The 24,524-nt window shown below is 39.1% G+C and overlaps 1 protein-coding gene across 1 annotated transcript in view; it reads right to left on the reverse strand.

The window, feature by feature from the left end:
- Positions 1–398: 398 nt before the first annotated feature.
- grip2b (glutamate receptor interacting protein 2b) overlaps positions 399–24,524 on the reverse strand; it is a gene marked incomplete at its 5' end in the record, with an annotated part of 85,160 nt that continues 61,034 nt past the window's right edge. Inside the window, 18 exons of the mRNA XM_079470906.1 lie at positions 399–632; positions 883–1,029; positions 2,234–2,461; positions 3,468–3,585; positions 4,099–4,252; positions 4,562–4,735; positions 5,268–5,407; positions 5,689–5,833; positions 7,990–8,135; positions 8,501–8,564; positions 10,236–10,316; positions 10,446–10,591; positions 15,298–15,487; positions 15,927–16,079; positions 16,258–16,398; positions 21,612–21,781; positions 22,009–22,156; positions 22,435–22,580. Of these exons, the coding sequence (XP_079327032.1) occupies positions 435–632; positions 883–1,029; positions 2,234–2,461; positions 3,468–3,585; positions 4,099–4,252; positions 4,562–4,735; positions 5,268–5,407; positions 5,689–5,833; positions 7,990–8,135; positions 8,501–8,564; positions 10,236–10,316; positions 10,446–10,591; positions 15,298–15,487; positions 15,927–16,079; positions 16,258–16,398; positions 21,612–21,781; positions 22,009–22,156; positions 22,435–22,580 (2,689 nt within the window). The 3' untranslated portion in view covers positions 399–434. The remainder of the gene's footprint in view (positions 633–882; positions 1,030–2,233; positions 2,462–3,467; positions 3,586–4,098; positions 4,253–4,561; positions 4,736–5,267; positions 5,408–5,688; positions 5,834–7,989; positions 8,136–8,500; positions 8,565–10,235; positions 10,317–10,445; positions 10,592–15,297; positions 15,488–15,926; positions 16,080–16,257; positions 16,399–21,611; positions 21,782–22,008; positions 22,157–22,434; positions 22,581–24,524) is intronic.

Here is a 24,524-nt window from a genome sequence, read left to right on the forward strand (position 1 = left end):
GTTGCCATATCCACAAAATTGGGCTACTTTTACGATAAGATGAAGCTTTTCATGAAAACAATTTTTGTTTCATGAAATTACTTATATTTAATACATGACTGTAAAATATGTCTTTAAAGTATGAGAGTGACATATTTTGAGTCACAGTGCAGTTCTGGCAACCCTGCTAACAACAAAATGCCTTTTCTTTGTAAACATTTAGACAAAATGGTTTTGTCTTCTAAAAAGATGAGACGAAGTTCTTGTTCTGTATGCATTGAATTAGTCCAAGTCCTCAATTTTGTTTTGCTTTTGTTTGTCTGTTTAAAAATCCTTTCCAACACTGTGCGTCAAAACGGTGGCTCTTTTTTTTATAATTCCTTCACATGATCTGTTAAATTCTGGATATTGAGGCTCATTAGAATAGAAGTGCAATCAGATTTGTTTTATGGCTGTCACAGGTCCAGCGTGTTGGTCTGGTGCTCTCTGGAATGGCCTACAGGATTGAAGTGGGGTTGGCAGTCATGGGGCTGGATGACACCCTGTTGTGCTAACGGGTTTCGGCTGATCACCAGCTCGAGTTTGTCTCCGGCTTCTGTGATGAGAGGGACGGCCAAGCAGCAGTCGAAATCTCGTGTCCGGACGTGGTTCACCTGGTGGGAAAAATGTAAAGGTAATATCAGATATTGAATCATTTTCTCACTTAACCGATTCCAAGACGGGAAAATACAGTTGAATAATTTTTTAACTCGCCGTGTCAATGGCCTAAAGACGCTGTCATACCTCTCTCTCTTTCAGAGTAAGTTTATATTTAACCGAGCGGGGCAGATCGTGTAGCTGAGTGAGGGGTATCAGAGGCGTGGGGGGGTAGAAGGTTCGAGTGTCAATCTGAGAAGAGGGCACCTGTAAGATCCTGTCGTAGGGTCTGAGTCCAGCACGGTCCGCCGGTCCCTCAGGTCTGATCATGTTCACGTAAACACCCTTTTCCGAGAAACCGTCAGACACGCTAAATCCGAAGTCGTCGCTCTCCGGATCTTTCATCACTGTCACCTGATCAGCAGAAATAATTTAATACATTTAACCAGAAGCTTGTTTCTTATCATTTAGCTCATGCTGATTTCTTTGATTTGTGTTGTCATTGTTATAGAGTACTGTTGTCAATCATTAAGTCTAAAAGCGACGGTGTAATTAAAAAAATTTAATAACTGAACTCACTTTCAAAAAATCCTTAACTCATTCCTCAAAATAACTCCTGGGATATGTCAGCTTCCCAGGAACTAGACCACAGATATGCTGACTGGACAGATCTCTGAGTCACAATTTATCTGATTTGACTTTGGTTAATATAGCAGCATGTATTCAATCCAGGAACAACAGTCATTTTAAAGTTTGATGTGGCGTTCTTGTAAAAGCATCAGAAACAGTGTCTCCCTGCCTTCCCCTCTGGGTCTTTATTGAAAAAGATGCTCTCACACCAGTTGTGACTTATGACGATTCATTTATCATTCAATGATGTGTAGATCTATAGCAGCTTTTCGACTGCTTACTACTGTATTGATGTAAAAAAATACAGTTCATTTTTAGAATTTTTTTGTAATTTAATAAATATTTTTAAATAAATTATAGTGTTATGGGTTTGATTGAACTTAAAAGTCCCCGTGAACCGGAAGTTGCGATCAATTTTATTTCCATATTCTGACACATTTCCGAGTACAACGTAATGTCGACTGAGAAAAATAGTGGGCGTGGCTTGTGCATTTTTTGTTTTAAAGGGACAATTCTGTTATTATTTATTCATCCTATTCACCCACTAAAACCATATGACTCTTTCTTCTGTGGAACACAAAGAAAAATATTTTGAGAAATGTCTCTGTGATTTTGTGTCCATAGAATGGAAGTCAATGGAGCCAATGTTGTTTGACTACCAGCATTCTTCAAAATATCTTCTTTTGTGTTCTGCAGAAGAAAGAAAGTCATACAGGTGTGAAGTAAATTCTTCATTTTCTGGTGAACTATCTCTCAAACAATGTTTTCCACAAAAATAAAGACACCAGATACCAGAGATTTCTGTAGCATGATTTCTGTAGCAACCCTAAAACTGTATGTTCAAATCCCAGTCTTGCCAATATGTGTGTGTATAACAGGTCTGATGTTCTTGATTCCCCAGACAAACACATATGCTGGAAAAAACATACAGAATTTGTAATACGTACAATGTGTTGTGTTTTAGCTGATGTTTTGGATATCTGCCCACCTTGTGTAGTTCTAAAGGTGTGGGTGACAGTATGTCCTGAATCTCTTCTTTAATCCTCCGTGATTCCCAGGTCTTCTCTGATATGCGGAGGGTGCTCTTGTTTTTAGACTCATTGTGCAGGTAAGGAGTCTTACGTAGAGGGCTGAGGTTTGACTGGCCGACAGTTTCGGCGTGAGACTTTCCACCGTCCACGCCCAGACTCAGAGCACTACCGGTCATTATTGAAGCCTAGGGGTGGCAATGACAAGCGATGAGTCATTTCCCCCCCGTCCCCCCCTAAAAAATTGGTTATTCAGTTCATTTCATTAAAAGTCAATAGGAGAGATACCTACTGTATGTATTCTGGATAAATTGCTTTGGTGCAGGCTATATTTGGAGGTTACTACATTTCACTCAAACATGTCAGTAGCTGCTTTCACCAGGATGTTTTTACCCTTCTTTGAGTCTGTGTAATGCTGAAACTAAATGCATTTAAGCCCTGAAGGAAGTCATGTGAGAACGCATCCTTGGGCCACTAAATTCCTATGTGAGCTCTACGTAATATTCATTATGTAATCATCACATCAAATAAAACTATTAACCAGAGGCCATGATGCTCGTGCAATGAATGTTCCTCTTCCTTCAATGAGATTCAGTCTGGTTTAGTTCCAAAGATCTGCTAGCGGAAATGTATGCTGTGCCCTTGGTGTTAATTGAGAGTTCACTTGAGTTCGGTCTCTTTAATGCTATAATTCAATCTATTTTAACTCGAATCAAGACACGCAGGGTCAGCACAGATCTACAGTCATGAAATTACTCTCAAAATACTTAAAGGTGCTGTGTGTAATTTTTTGCAGGATCTATTGACAGAAATGCTATATAATAAACACAATTTTGTCTTAAGAGGTATATAAAGACCATACATTATGAAGAGTTGTGTTTTTACTACCTTAGAATGAGCTATTTCTATCTACATACAATGGAATTCACCATGTTGTCTCTACAGTAGCCCTAAACGAACAAACTGTTCTACAGAGCGTATTTCGTAACTACGTTATCCACTTCGACAAAGAAGCGAAAACGTGATGACATGTTAGTCCTGTGTCAGCCACCGTAGTGCTTCAAAGGGGAGGGGAAGAGTGAGCCGTTGGTTGCAATTCGTAACCTCGCCGCTAGATGCCGCTCAATTTCATACACAGGACCTTTAATTGGCAGCTTATGAGTAATTGGAGATTAGTTCAAAAGCTTTTAGTACCTCAATCTCTCGCAGTAGCTCGGACTGCCCGCACGTTTCCAGGTCTTCTAGGGCCTGGCACCAAAAGTTGTCCTCCTGCTCCAACAGAAGACCGTCGGCATGCTGCTGGCCACCGTATCTGCGACACAAGCAGAGATAAGAGACCAGAGACATTCAAGCTGGCAAAATATCCGGCACCCTGGCACCAGCCTTGGCATGTTAAGAAGTCCCTTGAGGCACGTCAGTGAGGGGAAGAGACTTGCGAATGAAAAAGTAGGGCTAAACCCTGTACTTAACAAATGTACCTTGTACTTTTATGAAATTTCTGTCATCTTTCACTCAACCGCACCTTGTTTAAAACCTTTCAAACTTGATTTCTTCCCTGGAACACAAAAGAAGATATTTTGAGAAATGCCTCAGTGGTTTTGTGTTCATACAATGGAAGTCAATGGGGGTCAATGTTGTTCGGTTACCAACGTTGTTCAAAATATCTTCTTTTGTGTTTTGCAGAAGAATGATGACAGAATAGTTTTTGGCTGAACAGTCGCTTTGTCGTGTAGAAATTAACTATACAAAGCTCTATATATGTTTTCACTTAATTTGCATACATTTATTTACATAAGGTGACAGAAATCTTTGGTATTGGTCTTACCCGGCAGCTTTGTCCCAGTCATCTTCACTGAAGCCCCCGTCACTAAAGGGGTAGTTTTTGCGGCAGGTGGTAGGGGGGGTGCTGTTCCTCTGTTTGGTGCTACGCCACTCATGAGGGTGTAAAGCAATGCCAGCGGCCTGATGGATGTAGGCACCTTTGGAGGGTTTGGATTGGGTTTGATCATGTCAAAAGGTAAAACATTGGTTATAATTACAGCTGTCAATATATTTACATCAAGGACTTCATGATAGACGTATATTTAATTTGACACTAATGCAATCTGTGAGGGGCTTGTTTGTTGGCATAGGTTGGAATAACCATTAAAAATAAGCTTTTCTAAAAATAAATTGCCTTAAGTGGCAAACTCACTCACTCAATAAACAATTTTTCCCTATTTTAAGACACAGTTATCATGAAGATACTGTGAATATATAAACATTTGTCTCAACCAAGTCAAGCCCACCTTGGCTGCTATAACCAGCATCGATACCCGATCCATCCCATGATTCCATGGCCGAGTCCACGCTGGGGATGGTGGTGGAGTAAATCTCTGACAGCTTATTGGTCTTCTGCGAGTCGTCCTCATTATCGCTGAGCTCATTCTCCAAGTCGCTGTCTTTCTTCTTATCATCAGGAGCTGAAATGAAATGACAGCCAGTGTTTTGTCGTTCTAATATCAAGTGAAATCCCTTTATAGTGTCCCAATCACATCATATCTGATATTAGGAGTGTCAAAGAAAGGCAATAACTGTGATTATTGATAATGTGCTAATATTATATTCTAGATAATTTAAAGTAGGTCGTAGTATTGCACCTGTTAACCATTTTGTCAAGATTTCCTGCCAAGTGTCATAATATTTGTAAGCAAGTAAGATATCAATTGAAAAGCATAACATCTATTTCACATTTGGTGCCTTTTACAAAAAATAACAAATATTGATTAAATGAGAATAAAATAAACATTTAAATAAAAACCATTAAGCTTTGGTTTCTCATGACAATGAAGACAATTTCCCCAAAAATTATCATTTCACAATTTTTGTATTTCTTATGCCTTAAATCGAAACTGCAGATTGATTGATATTAATAGAAACGCAGAATAAAAACTAGTTTTTTGTGTATCTCTTTTTGGAAATAAACTCTTCAAATATTTTCTGCTTATGACTTACTGTCGGTCTGTTTCTTGATTTTGAGTGTGACGGTTTCTCCTGCCACCTGCAGCAGATGTATGGCTTCACTAAGGGGTTTACCCTTCAGACTAACATTGTTGATGGCCAAAATTCGATCTCCAAAATGAATTGCTCCAGTCCTGCAAAAATATAAACCAACAATGACAAACGTATGAATGTTTCTTCACCTATCGCCGTTTTTGGTCATATGGATATTTCGAAATGTAATTATGTTCAATTCTACAACCAATCACATTTAACATTCAGCTTTAGACCAGAAAGGAAATGAAATGCTACACGAGAAGACCACACGCACAACCACAAAAAAAGATCTTAGCGAGAAAGGGCAGAATGTGCTTCGCTGGCTGCAGGGCAGCAGAAGGGGCTTTAAGAGTCGCCCTGTCTGACCTGGGGGGCTCACCTCTCAGCAAGACCCCTCTTGGTCAGGCCTGAGATGATGATGGGGTCAAAGGGCTCCTCCGTGCCGGAGATGGTAATGCCCAGCGGGCCGCCGTACCGTTTTAGCTCCACTGTGTAGATAATGGAGCCTGTTGACTCCTGCTCATCTGGAGGGGGGTGAAGAGAGACAAATTCATGCCGGGTCAACATAATGTTGGATGATTAATAAAACACATAATAGAACAACAAAAGACACAGGATTCCTGTCGAAGTGTATCCTGTTTATGGAAAGCGGCAATTGACAATGCTTTATTGCCCAATTTCTTTGTCACCATTAACAGCTGTTTAAAAGTCACTTGCGGCAACAATTCAAAATCCATGAATGAGTCATAAATGCGTTATCTGAAATCATACCTGCAATTACGCGCTACACCTAAAGGAATGACAAGCACTTACTGAACTTCTGACAGATTTATGTATCCTGCCATAACAGTACTCAAGGAACTTATGTTTCATATTTACATATCATACTTTCTTTATTTCAGTAAGCCCTCAATTATCAGATTCTTTCAATTTCATTTTCAGAATGAATTATCTGGGTGTTTTCATATTGGCAATGGTAACCATTATCATGTGCGTGACACTGCGATGACGCTAACTTCAGATTTTAGTCTGGCAGATGATAAAATGTGTGACAAATTCCATTAAATCCTAACTTGAAGAAGGGATCTAAGGACTAGAATATTACAGACACTTGAACATGGTACTGTATCAACCTAGTACCCACTCAGAACCCTTTAACAAGCACCTAGCAGCGCCCCTAGCAACCAGTCAGAACACCTTAGAAACTGCACAGCAACACCCTGGCAACCAATTGCAACAACCAAGAGCCCTGGTGATGAGTATTCCAAAAACCTGCTTCAAAAGAGCATCCACTCATACTTTCATTCAAATCAGTATACTATTGATATACAATGAATAATTCAACAAAACCAACACAAGAGGTGTTTAAATTAGCTCTTTATTTGCTTATGAAGCTGGAAATAGGTCACCACTGAGACCCGTCTGCAGATCTACTCGCACACTTTCACTTCAAAGGAAGTATAGGACTCAACCACAGAGTCATCTGGTATTTTAACCACATATGTGTCGCTCTTCACAACAAAAATGTCGTTTTACTAGCCTCTGTTTTGCCAACAAATAACGCCCTGTGGATCTGTAATCTGATACGATGCTTGATATAGTTAAAATACATTACTGGAAATGTGGACATTCTTGGCTGACTTAATGTGTCTCTTATCTTTATTATATAAAGCTTTTGATCTAAATGTTTGTGCTTACATGCTTGAAAATGCTTTAGTAAACAAATATAAATTTCGCTTACAAATAGATTTACAAACATCACACCGTTTAAAACATAAAAATACAACTATTTACAACAGAAAAAAAGAAAGAAAGAAAGAAAGAATGAGTAGGTGTATCCAAAACGTATAACTAGTCTTTGTAAGTAGTTTTATGCTGACACCTGGTGGTCAGATGTAGATATGCGTTCTATTTTGAAGGTAGGGTATGCATTGGTACCATGTCAAAATCTTATAATAAACTCAAACAAAATCAGTAAAAAATGACGTAACACATTAATGAGAAATTGCATTTTGAAAGAAGTTAGAACCGTAAAATACTTTTTTGTATTACTGAGAAACACAATGATTTATTATTTAAATAGCACATAAATCGGCAAATACATATAAAGAAATTCCTGTACATGACTATTGCCATTGTTGTGTATAGGGCCAAAATAATGTCAGATCTTCACTACATGGTTATCATGAAAAGAAATGCACTATAGGGATATTAATGATATTATCATGATATCTATTAACTTATTTCAAAAAAAGTGATGCTATCAGTGAAATTCAACTTAGTTGAAGAGAGAGAGAGAGAGAGAGAGAGCAAGAGAGTTTGTATCCATTGTGGCTTTTATGGCCAAACTTTAAACAGGTGCTAAACTATTTACAGTATGTTATACGTAGAATTAGCACAATATCGATGATCATTGTTTTCAATAGAAATTCCGATCTGGGGGGAGGGCAGGGAATTACCCCACCAGATTTGGGTGATCCCCCAAAATAATTACAAATTAGATCAGAAAAATGTATGCATGAAAATAACTATGATTTTATATCTTCCCCCCAGTCTTAATATCACGGTTTATGTAAATACTGGTATATTGTGACACCCCTAATTGCATATTTCTAAAAGAAATGTCATTTCTTTAATGATCAAGACTGCGAATGAACCGTAGCCCTATATGAACACACACCTGAGTTGTCTTCGTCCTTGCGTATCTTGAGTTTGACCAGATCCTCACTCTGCTGGAGGATTTGGACGGCGTCCTCCATAGAGCAGTTCTCCAGACGTATGTTATCTATTGCTAACAGCTTGTCTCCTGGCTCCAGAGTTCCTGTTCTGCAGAAATCAACCATGAAACGGGCTTCAGTCCCGCAAATTCACACAAAACTCGTGTACTTGTTTTTCTGCAAAGAAATGTTCCTTTAACAGAAACGTGTGAAGTCATAAAAAGCTATTTAATGCTTTAGTTTTTTTTTTAAGGAAGGACATGAGGGTGAGTGAATAATCTTAGATTGTACATAAATGTTGGGGCGAACTGTCCCTTTAAATAGGATAACCCCTCCATCTGTTCTGACCTCAGAAAATGTCATTATTACACATGATATCTTTCAAATGCATTTGACATGTTGGTGTCCGTGGTGAACATTTATTTGCAGTGTGTGTTGTGGTTGTATGACTTTGCACACACGTGTTTGTATTACCTGTGGGCCATGCTGCCTTTTTTAATGTCAGAGATGATAAGAGGCTCTCCCGGTTTCTTACTGGCTGTTGAAAGAGAGGAAAACCCAACAACACGGCAACATGTCAGTATGCCTGACACACACGCACGGTTTCAAAGCAAAAATGAAAACTCTTATCTGAATCTGCCATACGCATGAGGAAAGGGTTCAGGGAGAATAATCTTGCACACGTGGAATAATACATTTAAGAGCAGATTTCAAGCACGAGTGTAAAAATGATCAGCATGCATCAGCATGTTGTGTTTTTCAAATGGTTTCAAAAGATCATCACGTGTGAAGTGATAAACCCCTTACTAACAAAGTATGTGAGTGAACCACAATGATGGGAAGACATTGTAATACCACGGTACTTAGAGAAATAAAGTGGTATATATTTGATGTTTAAAAAATACTGATCACCAAGATATATGTCCAAACATAACTTTTTTTGGTAAGTGTTAAAAGCATGAAAGAAAATAATTTGAAAACTTGATATATATATATATACAGTATGTTTCTGTGTGTGTATGGGTGTTTATGTTTATCAACATATTCTTTAATCCAATAGTCTTTTAAGGTAACAAAATGGCCATATTTGCATATTTAATGGCCCGTGATCCTGTAGTGTTTATCAGAGGAACGTCAGGTGGAAAGAAGCCAGACAGGCACATCAAGTAAACAACTCATTCGAAAGACTAGCAGAGGGGTCTGCAAGTACAGTTCCTCAGTAAAGAAGTGTCAGCATGTAATATAACTCTGGACACTGGCAGAGGAGACGTGTCGTATATAGCGTGGTCTGGACTGGACCATGTTCCATTTGGAGCACATGACAAATAGAGCGGATGTCCAAACAGTTTGTGTGGGTTCAATTTACGAGCGTTTCCGGATAACATCTCACTGAGATGATCTCAGTACACGCTGGCAGGTTTGAGAAGTGAAACGAAGAGCAGTAACTAGGTCAGGAAAATCTTAAAAAGGATCACGGGACTGGCATGATCAAATGTTTTTCTCAAAGAAGATACGTCTGGAGAGCACACAGGGAAAGGGGGCGGTAAAGATACTGTAGAGTACAATCTTGGAGAGAAGATTTTAAGACAGCCAGCATGTTTTCCTTTCCGAGATACATTTGAAAATATGCGAGGAAAAGCTTGAATTTGTCATTTTGACGTTACAATGTATGATGAAAACAGGTCAGGTTTGTTTACATAGATTCATGAAAAACTAGGTGAATTCCCAGTAGCTCGCTGTGATGCAAATCATTGTCATATTCTTAACATGGGAATAAAAGAAAAACAATGAGAAATAACATGACGTATTATATAGTTGTTCAGATTGTGGTTAGCATTAAAATAATTCACAGTGTTCGGACCTGTTAAATCTTAAACAGTGACTGAATATCTCAACGTATTGACAAACTATATCACTACTCTACATTAAATTGTAAAATTGTATATAGAGTATTTATGATACTTTTTCATGAACATATAAATGTATTCATATTTATGTATACATATATATGTTATTTATATGATTTATATCTAATTAATAATATTGAATTTAATATAATATTTAATATTGAATTAAATTACATTCAATTCTTAATAATGGTCTTATCACCAGACTTTATAGAAATGATCCAGCCATGACTAACTAACCTAAACAAATCCATATTGTAAGAAAATCTAATATTAATAAGGAGTAAGTGGTCATATCTTACCACTGATAGTGATGCCTAGCTCTACTCCTCTCTTCTTCTGCAGTTTTACATGAAAAGTTCCACTGCTGGGCACAACTGACTCTGTATCAACAAAAACAGCATTATTACAATTTGAGGTAGATCTATTAGCATTATATGAATTTAAAAGACAATTGTGACCAATCAAAGACGAATAGAAAATCAGCAGAAAGTGAAACAAGCGTGCCTAACCTGCCACATCAAACTCGATCTCCAGTGTGACCTTATTGGCCAGAGCGGCATCTCGAAGCAGCTGATTGGCCTCTTCCAGCGTTCCATCTTCTGTAGAAATTCCATTAATGGATAAAACTCGATCACCGACCTGCAGAAGCCCACACCTGACGGACAAAATGAGGTTAAAATTTGCCAAAGATGTTATTTTTCTCCTTCCTGCTTTAAGTTGTTGTAAGCATTCAATCAATAAAAAGGATAAATAAATGAAATAAATGTCTTATTCCAACTGATATATATTACATATTATACCATTATTATGTTATAAGAGTACTGTATTAGATTATAACCTCAAACAGCATCCTCACAGACACATGCATACTGCGCTCAGAAATAACAAGCATTCGATAACAGCTCTGATCTGATTGGCTGTCACACTTGAGATGAAAGAATGGGCTAGTTAAAACAAAAACTGTATGATGTCACCACCGTAGTTTCATTAAGAATTTTCAAGAAGGAATTGCCATGTACAGCCAAAACATCACATATATCCACCTTTTTCTTCATGTCTCCATGGAGGGCGCCATTACCGCGAGTAACTTCCTCTTCCGTTTTGTATTTGTTACTGTGTTATAGGACATTCCTGTTCATGGTTAAAAATTAAGTTTCTCTAATAATTTTTGCGGTAAAAGACTGTCACAACAGCCACAGAAAGCTCAGAAAACCTTTTGAATGAGTTTTACCGCGTGGCACAACAAGAGCGTAAAGCTCGGTCTTGGCTTTGACTACCGCGTTCTGCACTCACAACATATTGTTTACTTCGTTTTCATTATTGTTATTGCATAGTACATCACTACACATGAAGCATACATCCAGGCTGAGTGACATAATCATTTATTTCTTTTAATATTACAGTTGTGCTGTATTCAAACAAATGTATTCACATTGGATGACACAGGAAATAAACACTATTTAACAGTATTTTGTATGTAATGTTTGTATTTAGGTGTATTTTTGGCCAAGTCAGCATTGTAGCTCTATAAATAAAGGCACGTTTAACAACACAGCAGCTGTATCGCTACCTGAAATACCAGAACCAGTCACACTGAAGCATCCAGATGTCTCCAATGCTGTGTTATTTTATAAAAGATCCAACGCAATGTGATCAGGTTTATTTATATCTGGTGTGGGTATCTTACTCATCTACCGCACTGTAACTTTAATAACCGCATTAACTCATCCACTGCATTGTTACTTCAACAATTGCATTAACAGCTAATGTCAATAATCTATGCACACTTGATCACTTGCACTATTGTTTAGTCTAAATTATTATCTGCTCATATCCACCTGTACATTAATGTTCATAGTGTTAATGTTCATAGTATATAGTCATCTGTATATATTGTTCATAGTACATACCTACTGTCATATTTTCATAGAACATACCTACTGTAACATTTTTTTCATAACTGTATAATATTGTATTCTGTATTTATTCTAACTGTATATCCTGCACTTGCTAACTGCACTTCTGGTTAGACCTAAACTACATTTCGTTACACTGTACTTGTATGTGTAATGACAATAAAGTTGAATCTAATCTAATCTAATCAAAATCTTCCTGTAGATTGTGACTTTGTTAAGAACACTGGACTCGTTAGAAATGTGAACTGTTGATGGTTATGGAAAGAATTCGTCCAATGTAGAGCTCTTGGCCGTCTACAAACATATACCATATATATATACAATATATCAAATGTGCCCGCTGGCTGGAGTTTAATGTCATCATCCCAGTAGATGTCGCTGTCCAACTTCTTGTGGTGAGAAACAAAGATGCTTTGTATGGTCTAGATTAAAAACTCATGCCCGTGCGGTCCCTGTGAAATAATTTAGACACTGCTCTTTGACATTATGCTCTTTTAAATGACATAAAAGTATTAAAAAGTCCTTTTAAAAGCTTTGAAGCTAACCTTGTAATGCCTAACTAATGGGATCAAGTCTTAAGCATTAGCCCCAAGCGCATACGCAAGGCATAATGGGTAATTTCGCGCATTGCGAAAAAGGTGGATATGAAGGAAACATCGCACACATACTGTATGAACAAATGTACACATTACACAATGTCATGTGTAATGTCATGGGAAGTTCAAAATTACTTTAATACCTTAACAGAATTTTTTTTACACAAGCCAAAAAACTGACAACACACATCAAGCATAGCTTCCTCAAACGGCTCTATTTTATTCATTGTAGAAAACTGTGTGTATGGAAGAGAAGAGGTGATCACACACAGAATGACTTCTAGCCCAAACACTGCAAATGTCACACAACGCCACAGCAAAACACAACTCAACACGCATTACATCACTCGCTTCATGGTGAAGATGAGTTACGCGAGGCACTACAAAAAGCAGAAAGATACTCATACATTTACTTGTTATACTGTATGAAGACAGATACTGTAACCATTGAAATTGTTTGTGTATGGTGATTTCAACTGAATCTGTGTGTTGTTCTTTCAAATGCATTTCAAAGCCCAGATTCCCATGTGTAAATCGTGCAAAGGACAAACAAATCCCCTTTTGACAGCCGCAATCTCACATTTTGCTGATGCAGTCTAAACGCTTGACCCAGATTCTGATGTAAAATCAACTCACATCCAACTTGATACTTGCCATGGGCATCTCTCTTAAAGTGTAATCTGATTTACTACATTTGGACGTTTTTTTCAACTTGAGTTTGGTCAAAACACTTATTTTTCCAATTATTCACAGGTATTGTAGGTGCTTTTTTATTTTTAAGTGTATTATGTGTGTTGTGAACTAAAGGGAAGGTTTATTAGTGTGTGCGTTCAGCATGACGTAACCCATGACCTTAGCGTATTTAGCGCTATGTTCTACTGTACCAACTGAGCAACAGAAACTCAATAACAAAAGCGAGAGAAAGTGTGTTAAATTCTCATAATCAGACTTCAGTTACTTTTTTATGGATTACATATTATTCACAGAATGGCATTAAGTTGTTTACAGTTCACTGATTTTCCCCAACATTTTTGTCATTTTTTATTTCCCTTTTCTTCTCATTTTTTATAATAAAAATAGCTAACACTTATATATTTGTGATTCTTCAAACTCTTTCCGGCAAAGAGGGGACGGGTTTGGAATCGTACTTATCCCACGAGATCTATCTTAAATGAATGTAATTTTAAGTCTTTTTTCAGGAATTATAATATGTTTTAATAGGTGGCCGGGCATCTTCGATAATAATGTCATCATCAAACTTCATCATGCTGATATCACAAGGCAAAGAAATTAATCTAATTTAATCTTGGGAGATCTTGTTTTTAATTTTTAAGGAAACTCATGGGAAAACTATTCAGTGTTACTTTAAGTCACTAACAACGAGTTATATGAGTGTATCACGCTTCCAGGTTTTTGACTTCGGCATCGTTCGACGCAGGGTAAACGATGTTCCGGATACAGCAGTATCCAAGTCTAACAAGAGTATCTGGATAAAACGTCTTCGTATAAATAATGTAAATGAGCTTAATACCTTATTTGCACCTGTTTAAAGTTAAGATACTTAATTTAAAACACCCCACAGCTAAGAGGGGGCTCTAGAACTGCTGTGTTTGTCTTAATTTAAGGTTTGTACTGTTTACGCAACAGCAACCTGAGGCAGGTACTTGCTTAACTACTGAACTGCATGTAACAAATCCAGTGATGATGTTCTCTGTCTCACTTTATGCTTAATGTCTGACTGGTTTAGTCCTACATTATATGGATCAAATAAACTAATGTTATTTTATTTATTTATTTAAAAGGGACAATGCATATGGATGAACATAGCTTTCCAGCAATGTACATATGCCAAAATTAGCCCCCAGGCTTTTTTACATTTGTAGTCCCAATTAGTTAGTTACATTAAATGCAGCCCGTTTTGCTAGAAAGACATCACCTTATTCCTCCCGTCAGACTCGCATCACTCTTTCTGTTTCAGAAAATTACTAAAAATGTCTACTGTTGTCTGATCTCGCCAGTGCTTCTGACATTATCATATTAAAAAAATGTCAAATCTATAATATCAGACGTTTTACTCGCCGGTGCATTGGATCATTGTCACGCATTATGTATTGCGTGTTTTATTATAATAGTCTGCTCTGTGTTACTGTGATCGGGGAGAGAATAATTGTTTATGTATATAGTATATTAAAATACAATTTTACACATTTAACATTTTACATTTGGTAGCCTTTTAAGAAAGAACAAAGAATCGTATTTTAATATCAACAAACAAAGAAACCTTACCTTAGCAGTTTATGATATCTTATTTACAAACAAATATACACTTTTAACACTGTACAAGTAATTTCTTATAATACAGTGACACGGTCACGTTTGAATAACACGCAAGCTAGGGTGTATAACCTCAAAACGCTTAACTTAATATTAACAGTCTGAGTGCACAAAACAGAGTATGCCCAAAATAATGTTTAATATATAATAAAGTCGCAAATGAAGTAGCCTTAAATTACACAAACATATTCTATTACAATGCAATTTAATCTATAGGGGAAGTTGCTTCACTTTGCGGTGACGTAGTTTCCGATTCTTGAGAAAAAAGGCTTAATGGAGACCAGAGGCTGTTTTGTAATGCATGGCAATGGCAAAGAGGAGCTTCACTACACTGAATACACCGAGACGTGAATTTTACTATGATAAAAATGTTATATGATGATGTCACTGCCATGACGTGCCTTACACGATCCATGTTAGCCGATACGCTTTCTCCAATTTGTAACTATTACAGACCCTTCCATCTCTCTAAAATAAGTCCTTAGCGTGCATATGGTTTCTAGCATGAGACCAACCTTTCGGCTGAGCTGTCGGGCTCTATGAAGCGGATGAGAGGAGGGGCGGAGAGGGTCTCCGTTGCGAAAATCCCACCTTGTAGCTGAACGCCAAACCCATTTAGGAGGTCACCTCTCAGAGTGATCACACTGGACTCTGTGTGGACAATCTGACCGCCAGGGCCCACAGAACTTGAGGCTAAAGACACAGCTGGACACAGACGTATCATTACATATATATACAAGACAAAGAAACAGAAAATGATGACAAGCATGCCTACTTAGGGAGTATTTTGAGGGAAAATATAGGCCTCCCTATATGAAGTGCGTCCCATAAACTGTATTCTAAAATACCTGTTTGTGTATAAACAGATGTTACATTTTTTCCAAACCTCAACACAAGTTTTTTAAATGCATGGACTGTGGCATTCCCATATTATCAAAATGTTCCGTTGAGGACAATATGATGATGTAATGTATGAGATCATCACGACTTCAGTATGTTCTGTACAACGCTCCGATGGTATCATAATGACACTGAAACGTTTAACCGAGGTCATGATGTTGATATTCATGGCTCTCTAATGAGTTTAAAATGACTCTGAGATGTACAGCACCAGATGGTGTCATACATTAATACAGTCACCTACAGGAGCTCTTGTGCTCTTTTTTCCTCTGTCTCCTCTTCAGCATGGAGTTCCTGGGGCTCATGGGAGGGGCGGCGCGGGGCAGCGTGTTTGAACCCTGACTGGTCATGCCTGACGTGGTGGTGGAGCACGGAGAGAAGTTAGTGCAGACTACCGCTAGGGAGACACAGAGAGATAAAGACAGTGTAACCACGTGAAAAAAGGAACGCAGGAAGATGAGGAGTTCACCGCAGGCTAGTAGTCCATTTTCTACAGAACCCCAGTTAAGTAAGCATGTTTCTTGTTTGTCAAATCATCTTGAACATGTACTGTACAGAATGATGCAGGTAGTTACATTTAGAGTAATCCTGAGAGCTGGATGGGTTACTGGAGCCGGAGGTCCACGTTCCTGTTTTACAGTGACCGGGATGTTGAGAAGGACAGTAGTTCACACAGGGGTCCCAGCAGTGAGGGTGGTCACTTTTCTGGACTTTCACTACACAAATAAAAAAAAACACACACACACACACACACACACACAAATGGAAATATATTACTAAATGACATCATCTCAGTTATAGATGTTGCGCAAATGAAAAAGCAATGTAGCACTAGGGGGAAATGATGTCATTCCTTAGTTTTGTTGACACTTCATCAGTCTTCATTTATTCTCTAAAAGTGACGTTAAATCATTCAGTCCCACATTGAACACTAAAATAAGAAAAGTTTCTAGCTGAATTTACTTTTTTAAAGGAAAAGTTCACCCCAAAATAAAAATTCTGTTAGTATTTATACACCCTGATTAAATTCCTTTCTGAATCTGGATTTAAAACCTAGCTACGTGCAAACTTGTACGTTTATAAAATATGGAGTGTAACAGATTTGAACTCACAGTGTTGATTTATTGTACGTTTGCGTCACGTACGGTCACAACGTGGCATAGCTTTCTCGATGTTGCTCTCATTAACACTCATTTGAACACAGAAATACTTCATGAGGACTGTCGAAGTTCTGCTGAAGACATATTTGAGTGATAGTATCTGTGTGTGATGCGGTTTGTGGAAAGTAATGGTGCAGACGAAACAAGGAGGAAGCTCATTAGAAAGCAGGCTAATAAAGTTCTCTGTGCTACAGGCAGGACGTATAATTGAGTGCTTCTGTGTGAATATGCATGCTGCTTCTCATTTGCTTTGCAGATACACAGTATCTCCAAGCGCTCATCTTGAACTGAGGCCAGTAGCTCTGATGGAAGCCGAGGAATACATTGTAAAAAGACCCTGTAAAATATATTACAGAATTAATGACACTTGAAAGTTTGTACTTGAATGTTCGTGTCACTTAAAATAATGTTAAAATGTTAAAATAAAGTAAATTGAGTAATTTAGGCTTTAAATTTAATATCTTGGTTTTTTTACAAACTTTTATAACACTTGGTAAACAGTTATCTTCTTGCGTAGCTTACAAATTATTGTATTTTGTTTTGATGCACAGATGTACAGATGAATGTAAAAACAATTTACGTAAAGTAACTTTTGCGCTACATGGGGCGTATCACATGAATAGCGAAATTGTCTATTAATGCAGTCTCTACAGCATTAATTTTAATTTTCACAATACGCGATATTCATGATATTCTGTTAAATGTTCATAACAATTAGCTTGATAATTTTAAACGTTCAATGTATCGCTCAGCCCTAGAAACACACTTTGACCAAACCATGTTGTATATCAAATGAACTATGAGACTTTTTCTAACAAGCACTAATGCCTTTCTTTAAGCAACTTGCATAAAACACTATAAAACATTTTGAGTCAAGTTGGCTTCAAATAAAAAATAAAAAAAATTCCTAAAATTGTTTTGTACTTAGAAATTCAAGGCAGGATTTTTTACAGTACATATACAGTAACTAATGGTACACAGATATCTATCACAGATACTGTACTTTACAGTCTCTATGCTTCATGTTATTTTACTGTGTTTAATAGAAAGATGTAGTTTATGGTTTTAGTAAGTTAACACGTTGAAATTAGTTGCATCAGAACAACCACACTGGTATCAAACGAACAAAACATAACAACACACAAACAAATAATACACAATACAATTAATAACCCCAATTGTCATTTTAACAAGGGCGATTTTAGGGTCAGAGCTTTAGGGGTGCTGAGCCCCCTATGAGCCCCACTGCCACCACCCACCCTCTTTTCACACAAAAACAAAAAAAGTGTCTATAGAAAAATAACTTAATCATTTTAACATTGATTCAACTTACGCCAAAATCTAGATTTTTTTACACCTTTTTTTGAGCTCCTTGCATGGCAATCCCTTTAAAGTAAGAACATTAGAACGGAGCCGTTTTAACTAACTAACCTTAAAATACTGAATGAGTGGTCGCTAACACATACAAACAAGGTTTGAGATCTTTTCAGGACACCAGCTTAATTGTGAGAGTCAGACAGCCCCCTGTAACAAACATAAAACCTTTTCCTGACCCTTAACTCCATATTCCTCCTTCTGTATCAACAGTCATCAGATTGGTTAGATTAGATCTTTATTGTCATTGAACAAAGTAACAGGTACTTGGACAACAAAATGTAATTCATCTTCTGTAAATTATTTACAAATGGCCATCTCTAACATATCTGGTCGCACGCCAGTCTGAACTTTCATAAACCAATATAAGTCATCGATAAATAAATAAAAAAAGGTAAAACCAAAAAGTCCAAAATATCCAGATAATTTACAGAGGTCTTGAAAATACTTAAAAAGTAAAGATATAAAAACGAAATCTTTAAAGTACTTACCCTGAATCCCCATTTGGCTCTACTTTGGGAGAGTTAATCTATGTCGCCGCACTTTGAGGGTGGCAAACCTGTCAATGAGGGTTCAATTATGGGGTTCAATTATTTCAAGCAACTCCTCCTCAATAGACATCACAGCTAGGTGCTGGAGTCTGCTTTGGCCTGTGGTCCTCCTGAGCCATGTATGGAGCCGACGCAAGGCACTAAAAGACTTTCAGTGAAGGGAACACAAATCTCAACTGTACCAGCCTCACTCTTGAGCTTCAGAATCACTTCCTCTGACACTCTGGCCATTTCCTGTGCTACTCCACAGCGGCGGCGACCCGCTGGACTAAAATAGTCCGAAAATAAACACTTGTTATAGGTGTACCAAGGTGATTCAGGATACTGACTCCAGTACTCACCGATATGGTTTCGCAATCGGAACAACTCTATGTAAAAGGAAAGAAGTGTGAGACAGCTTTGGAGCAACTTAGTTGATTCACAACACTACATAACGGTTTCTCACTCTCGCGCTGGATGACGTTCGCGCTGAGCGGTGCAGGTACAGAGAAGAAGTAGAAGAAGAGAAGAGGATGACACAATTTGCTAAGCGGGGATGTTTCATTTTCATCCTTAACACATACATTTTAAACTACGGAGTATGTTTTGGACATTATTTAAAGACGAATTTATTTAGAATGACAACATTTCTTACTCCAAGTTTTAGGGGTGCTGAGCTACGCCCATGCATTTTAACATAAAATACAACAAAATAACGCAACTAATCACAGCATTTGAATTGTACAGATTTTTAACAAAATCAAAAAAATTACTTAGATCAAAATAAATACTTCGATTTGATTCATTAATTTGCATATCCAAATTGTGTTATTTGACTAACACACACAAAACTTGAATCTCTGCAGAGTTTGGTACTTCATGCTAAAGATTTAACAGTACGCTTAACTCTGGCTTTAAAATAGAGGTGATCCTTATTATGGCGTCAAACTTCATAACCAAGTAATGTGACATTCAGCAATGTGGCTTTACCCACCTCTGTCTCTGCATAAGAGGATTTATAACACTGTCAAGTGTGTGTGTTCGGTTACACTGTTTCAGTTTTAATGAAACCTACGCTACTTCTTTTAATCTTTGCTACTAAACAGCCATCATCTTCTGTATACTCAACACTACTGAATTAGCATTACATTAGCATCATGTTTGTATTTGTGTGACACCGACAGAGACGTGATATTACAGAAATGCCACTTTTTCTGACAGTTTTTCAGAAGCCAGGTTAAATACGACTATCTGTTCGTCTGAGAGCCAATGAGGCATCTTCTAATATTTAAGAGCCAAATCCCTCATCTCAGTGGCTTATGCTAAGCTCATTTGCTAGGTCTTGAGGAAACACAACTCTGTCTCTTGATGTGGGAATTGGGAACACCAGGAATGATGACCGTAACGGCGGACTTTGGCAAGGGAAGCTTAAAGTGAGTAAGGAGATTACAATATTACTGTTTTAAGACCAAGTCATTTATCCTAACTGCACGTTTAACCATGTGACTAGCGCTAAGGTTATTAGCAGCTGATTTGTTATTAACCATTGCGTTGTTCAACAATAAAAGCGATTCGATTTCTATAATGTTATTACAGTGTGATTTTTTTTGATATTTGGATCCAAAGTGGGATCTTGGATAATCTTGATGTCTGTGACTTTTAACCATGCTGTACCAACTTGTTTGCATTGTGTCATACATACGCAACAGGCAAAACTAGAGTTTCAGATTTCCTATATGACTTACTTTCTTCTGCAGAACAAAAAAGTAAATATTTTAAAGAATGTTTGTTACCAAACAACATTGGCCCCCATTGACTTCTACTGTAAGATTTTTGGGTGACCAATCCCTTTAAGCTAAAGTAATAAATTGATGTGCAGTAGCCACCAAAGGCTTCCACAACAGGGCAAGAACTGGACTTGAATGAAATCAATGGAGGGTCATCTAAGGTCATGGATGATTGCAGAATGCATTTTTGTAGCAGACGTAGAAGCAAAAGAGAGCTTCGGCCACAATGACTTCCATCTTTGCAGTAGCCCGATTGCTGCATCCATGCGTAATACGTTCATGTACTCAGCGCTATTGATTAGATTCTCTATTCTCAATTCTCTAACAGCTCGCACCTCATGCAGAATTTAATAGCATGCACAAATTCTGGGCTTGAAAGCAATGCAGTTTGCACCATTAAACAGCTGTTCATCTCTCGGATTTGCATACAAACAGGTTGAAAATAACTAATCTAGGTCTGTGGCCGCTGTCTGTGGGTTTTCTGGGGGTGAGCAGAGCCATGATTACATCCGTTCCGGCCTTCTAAAGCTCGTGAGGCAACATCAAGCACAACGAGAAGCTAATTAAAAGAGATGACAGAGCGGTCTCGGGCATACGTTTTTTCCCCATCCTCATTTGTACAACGGCTGGGCGCTCCACCGAGGACACATGCGAAATTTGTATCTCCATAATTAGTGGGAGATTATTATGACCTCCTTTTGAGCAAACAGAAAAACAAAAAGACAAAAATACCATGTACCATGCAGTACCATGGTGTATGATCGTGAATGATAACCTTAAACAAAGACCATAGTAAAATCATGGTATTATAAAGCAATTTAAAAAAATGTGGGAATCAATGTTCTTAGGGATCCTATACCAACCATATGCTCATCCCAATATTACACATACTAAAAGTAAAAGAAATGTCAAATTAATGTAATTTTATTTTATTACATTATTACCAACAAGAAAATATTTAGCTTTTATTTTTAGCTATAAAAATCCTCAGAATTTGGGTCAATACCAAACTTGACCACATGTTCAAAAGAGGGTCTTACACTAATCCATGCCTGAAAAACTCTACAAATACTCTCACCAGTGTCCTGGGGTTTTCCGGAAAGGCGGGTTTGGTGAGCAGGCAGGATCTCTAGTTTGGTCTGATCAGAGGTGCTGGCCAGCAGCTGTGTCGCCTCCAGAACTGAACAGTGCTCTGTGCTGGTCCCATCTATAGACAGGATATGATCACCCACGTGTAACGCTCCTGACCTGAGGTGCACAGAGACAACTGCTAGAACTGTCATAAATGTGAGATGTGTTAAAGACAACATCAAACTTAAATCACACTTATAAATAAAAATGTACCCGGTCTTTGTACGTCAATGACTATTTCTAGCTAGTGCAATTTCAAGCAAAGAATGGTTTATGTATGATTTACCCAATAAACACACCGAAATTTGCTCGTGTTTACTGAATAAGGTTTGTGGAGTATGTACCTGTCGACTACACTGCCCGCTTTGATCTTGTCGATGACGATGGCCTGCTTGTTTCTGTGCATGGCAGCGGTCGGAGTGATACCCAGACTTGCTCCGGGTAATTTGGCGATCTCCACCAGCAGAGGACCTGATGCGTTTGTGACAGAGTCTGAAAGGAAAGTGATAATGAGAGATATTATAGTTACACTGCAGCTACTCTGTTCCCACTGTGCATCTGTTAGACAAAACTTCGACTTGTTATATTGACCTATGCCTTTTAATGGAACTTTATGTATTGTAACATGGAACTTTTATTTTGTAAAAGTAGCCCAAAGCAGTAAAATTATCGACCAGTCATTGCATTCCCTACAACACACAACATATAGTTACTGAAAGACGTTGATTCTTAAGATTCCCTTTTCATTCTGGCACAGCTGCCAGACTCACCCATGATGGAGACATCATACTCGATCTGAAACAAGGCTTCTTGGCCACACTGGGTCAGCACGGTGAGGGCGTCGCTGTGACTGGCATTGTGTAAGGACACACCATCCACGCTCAGGATCCGATCGCCCACTTTTAGCGTCCCTTCTCTAAACAAAACACATGCGAAAATGATCAGCACAGTAAACACTAAGCATTTGGTAGCTAACCCTAACTTCTTAACCTGAAGTAGCGTTCATGGTAGAGGTATTGCGGTCACAGCTGGCCACAACACTGTTTGCTTCCTGCTCGACAGTGGCTAACAAGTCGGAACACGGGGGAACCGCATTCCGCCCTGGCGCCAGTTTCCCGGCAGTGCATGAGGACCTAACAAAAACCAAGAGCACCCCCCGAACTAGACTCCCTTCCGAAGCTTGTTAGCCCTCGCCATAACTGATGCCTAGGGCTTACACTGCAGCGGGTCAAGCTGCCTCCGCCCTTCACGGCATTGCCATCCGGCAGATCCAACAGGCGTTGAAGCGGTTGGACGAGGGAAAGTGTGACCCGCAACAGACCTCGCTGTCTGGGCGACCAAAGGGATGGTGCATACGCTGGGTCTCATGATGTCCACTCTTGTGGACCAAGAGAGACACCTTAGGCTCAATCCTGCACAGATGCAAGGCGTCAAGAGAGTTAATTTTCCTGATGTGGGCTGCTTGGTGACACCGCCGAAGGCTTTTGAGTTTTCGAAGAAGTAGCAGACTGAGGCCCCTCCCCGTTGTAACCCAGCCCCCTCCTGCTGGCAGGGCATTGAGGTCCCTTGCGGCGTCTGCATCTAAGCATCCCAGTAGCCCAGCCCCTCCCAACCTCTGCCCCGGTGTCCCCTCCTCAGGTGGCCCCCCTGTGGATGGAGATCTCAATGGAGGGCCTCAACTCCCTGCCAGCAGCCTTCCAGGAAGTGGCCCCGACAGGAGCCACCCGGAGGGATCTTGGAGATCGAGCGCAGCTCCAGCCATGCTATCGCTGTTGAGCCGCACTGGGACGCTCTCGTCCTACCTCAAGCCGGGCCCTTCACAGGGCCTGATGCCCACTTGGCTCCATGAGAGGACTTAAGGCAGGTAAGTCAGTAGACCCGCTCACCTGCTTCACCCCTGGCGAGACAGTCATGCTGCCTCCCACGGAGGCGAAGCAGTTCCTCTGTAATGATGTGTAGGGGCCTGGTAACAGTATGATCCGGTTCTCTAGGCAGCCGCTCAAGTGTTGCCTCAGCAGAGGCAAGATCGCTCCCGTGCTTTGGGCCAAGGTCATCACCCTTCTGGAGAAGGGGGCAATCGACCTCGTCACTCTGGCCAAGACGTCTTAAGGGGGGGAATCCCTACTTCATTGTCCCCAAGTAAGTGGGATGTTGATGCAGAAGCGCACCCTGGAGTCCATCCGACACCAGGATTGGTTTGTGGTTATCAACAAGAAAGGACACGTACTTCATGTCTCGATTCTCCCCTGGCAGAGAGTCTCTTCAGTTTGCCCTTGAGAGTGGAGCATACTATTACAGCCTCCTCCCCTTCAGTCTGGCCCTGTCTCCCGTACCTTTACGAAGGTCGTGGAGGCTGCTCTCGCTCCCCCCAGGAGCAGGGCGTGCATATCCTCAACTATCCTCCCTCGCGGGATCTGTTGCCTACACACAGGGACCTTGTGCGCCGGCGCCACGACCGATTGGGTCTACGGGTCAACCAGGGTAACAGCATGCTCTCCCCTGTCAGAGCACCTCTTCTCCCGGTATGGAACTAGACTCTGCTACCATGCAGCGGTCTAGACACGGTGTTAGAGACCAAACTGTAATATGTACAATGCAAATTTTATCACCTTGACTTTACAGCATATATATCATCAAAAACATATTATTTATATAAATGTAGAAAAAATATTTCTAATATTAATGGTCTCAGGGTTTTCCGACACTGCACAAAGAAGATTAACACTGCATGTAAAAGAAAGACACAATATTTTAAGAGCACAATATTTTTCTCATGAAATATCCGAGGGCCTTCAGGACTTCACATGTCAATCAAAGCAGCAGGGGCATCTTTGCCTCCAACAACAAAGGAGTCTTAAGA

Source organism: Barbatula barbatula (genome assembly GCF_947034865.1).
Source record: "Barbatula barbatula genome assembly, chromosome: 13".
Lineage (NCBI taxonomy): Eukaryota > Metazoa > Chordata > Actinopteri > Cypriniformes > Nemacheilidae > Barbatula > Barbatula barbatula.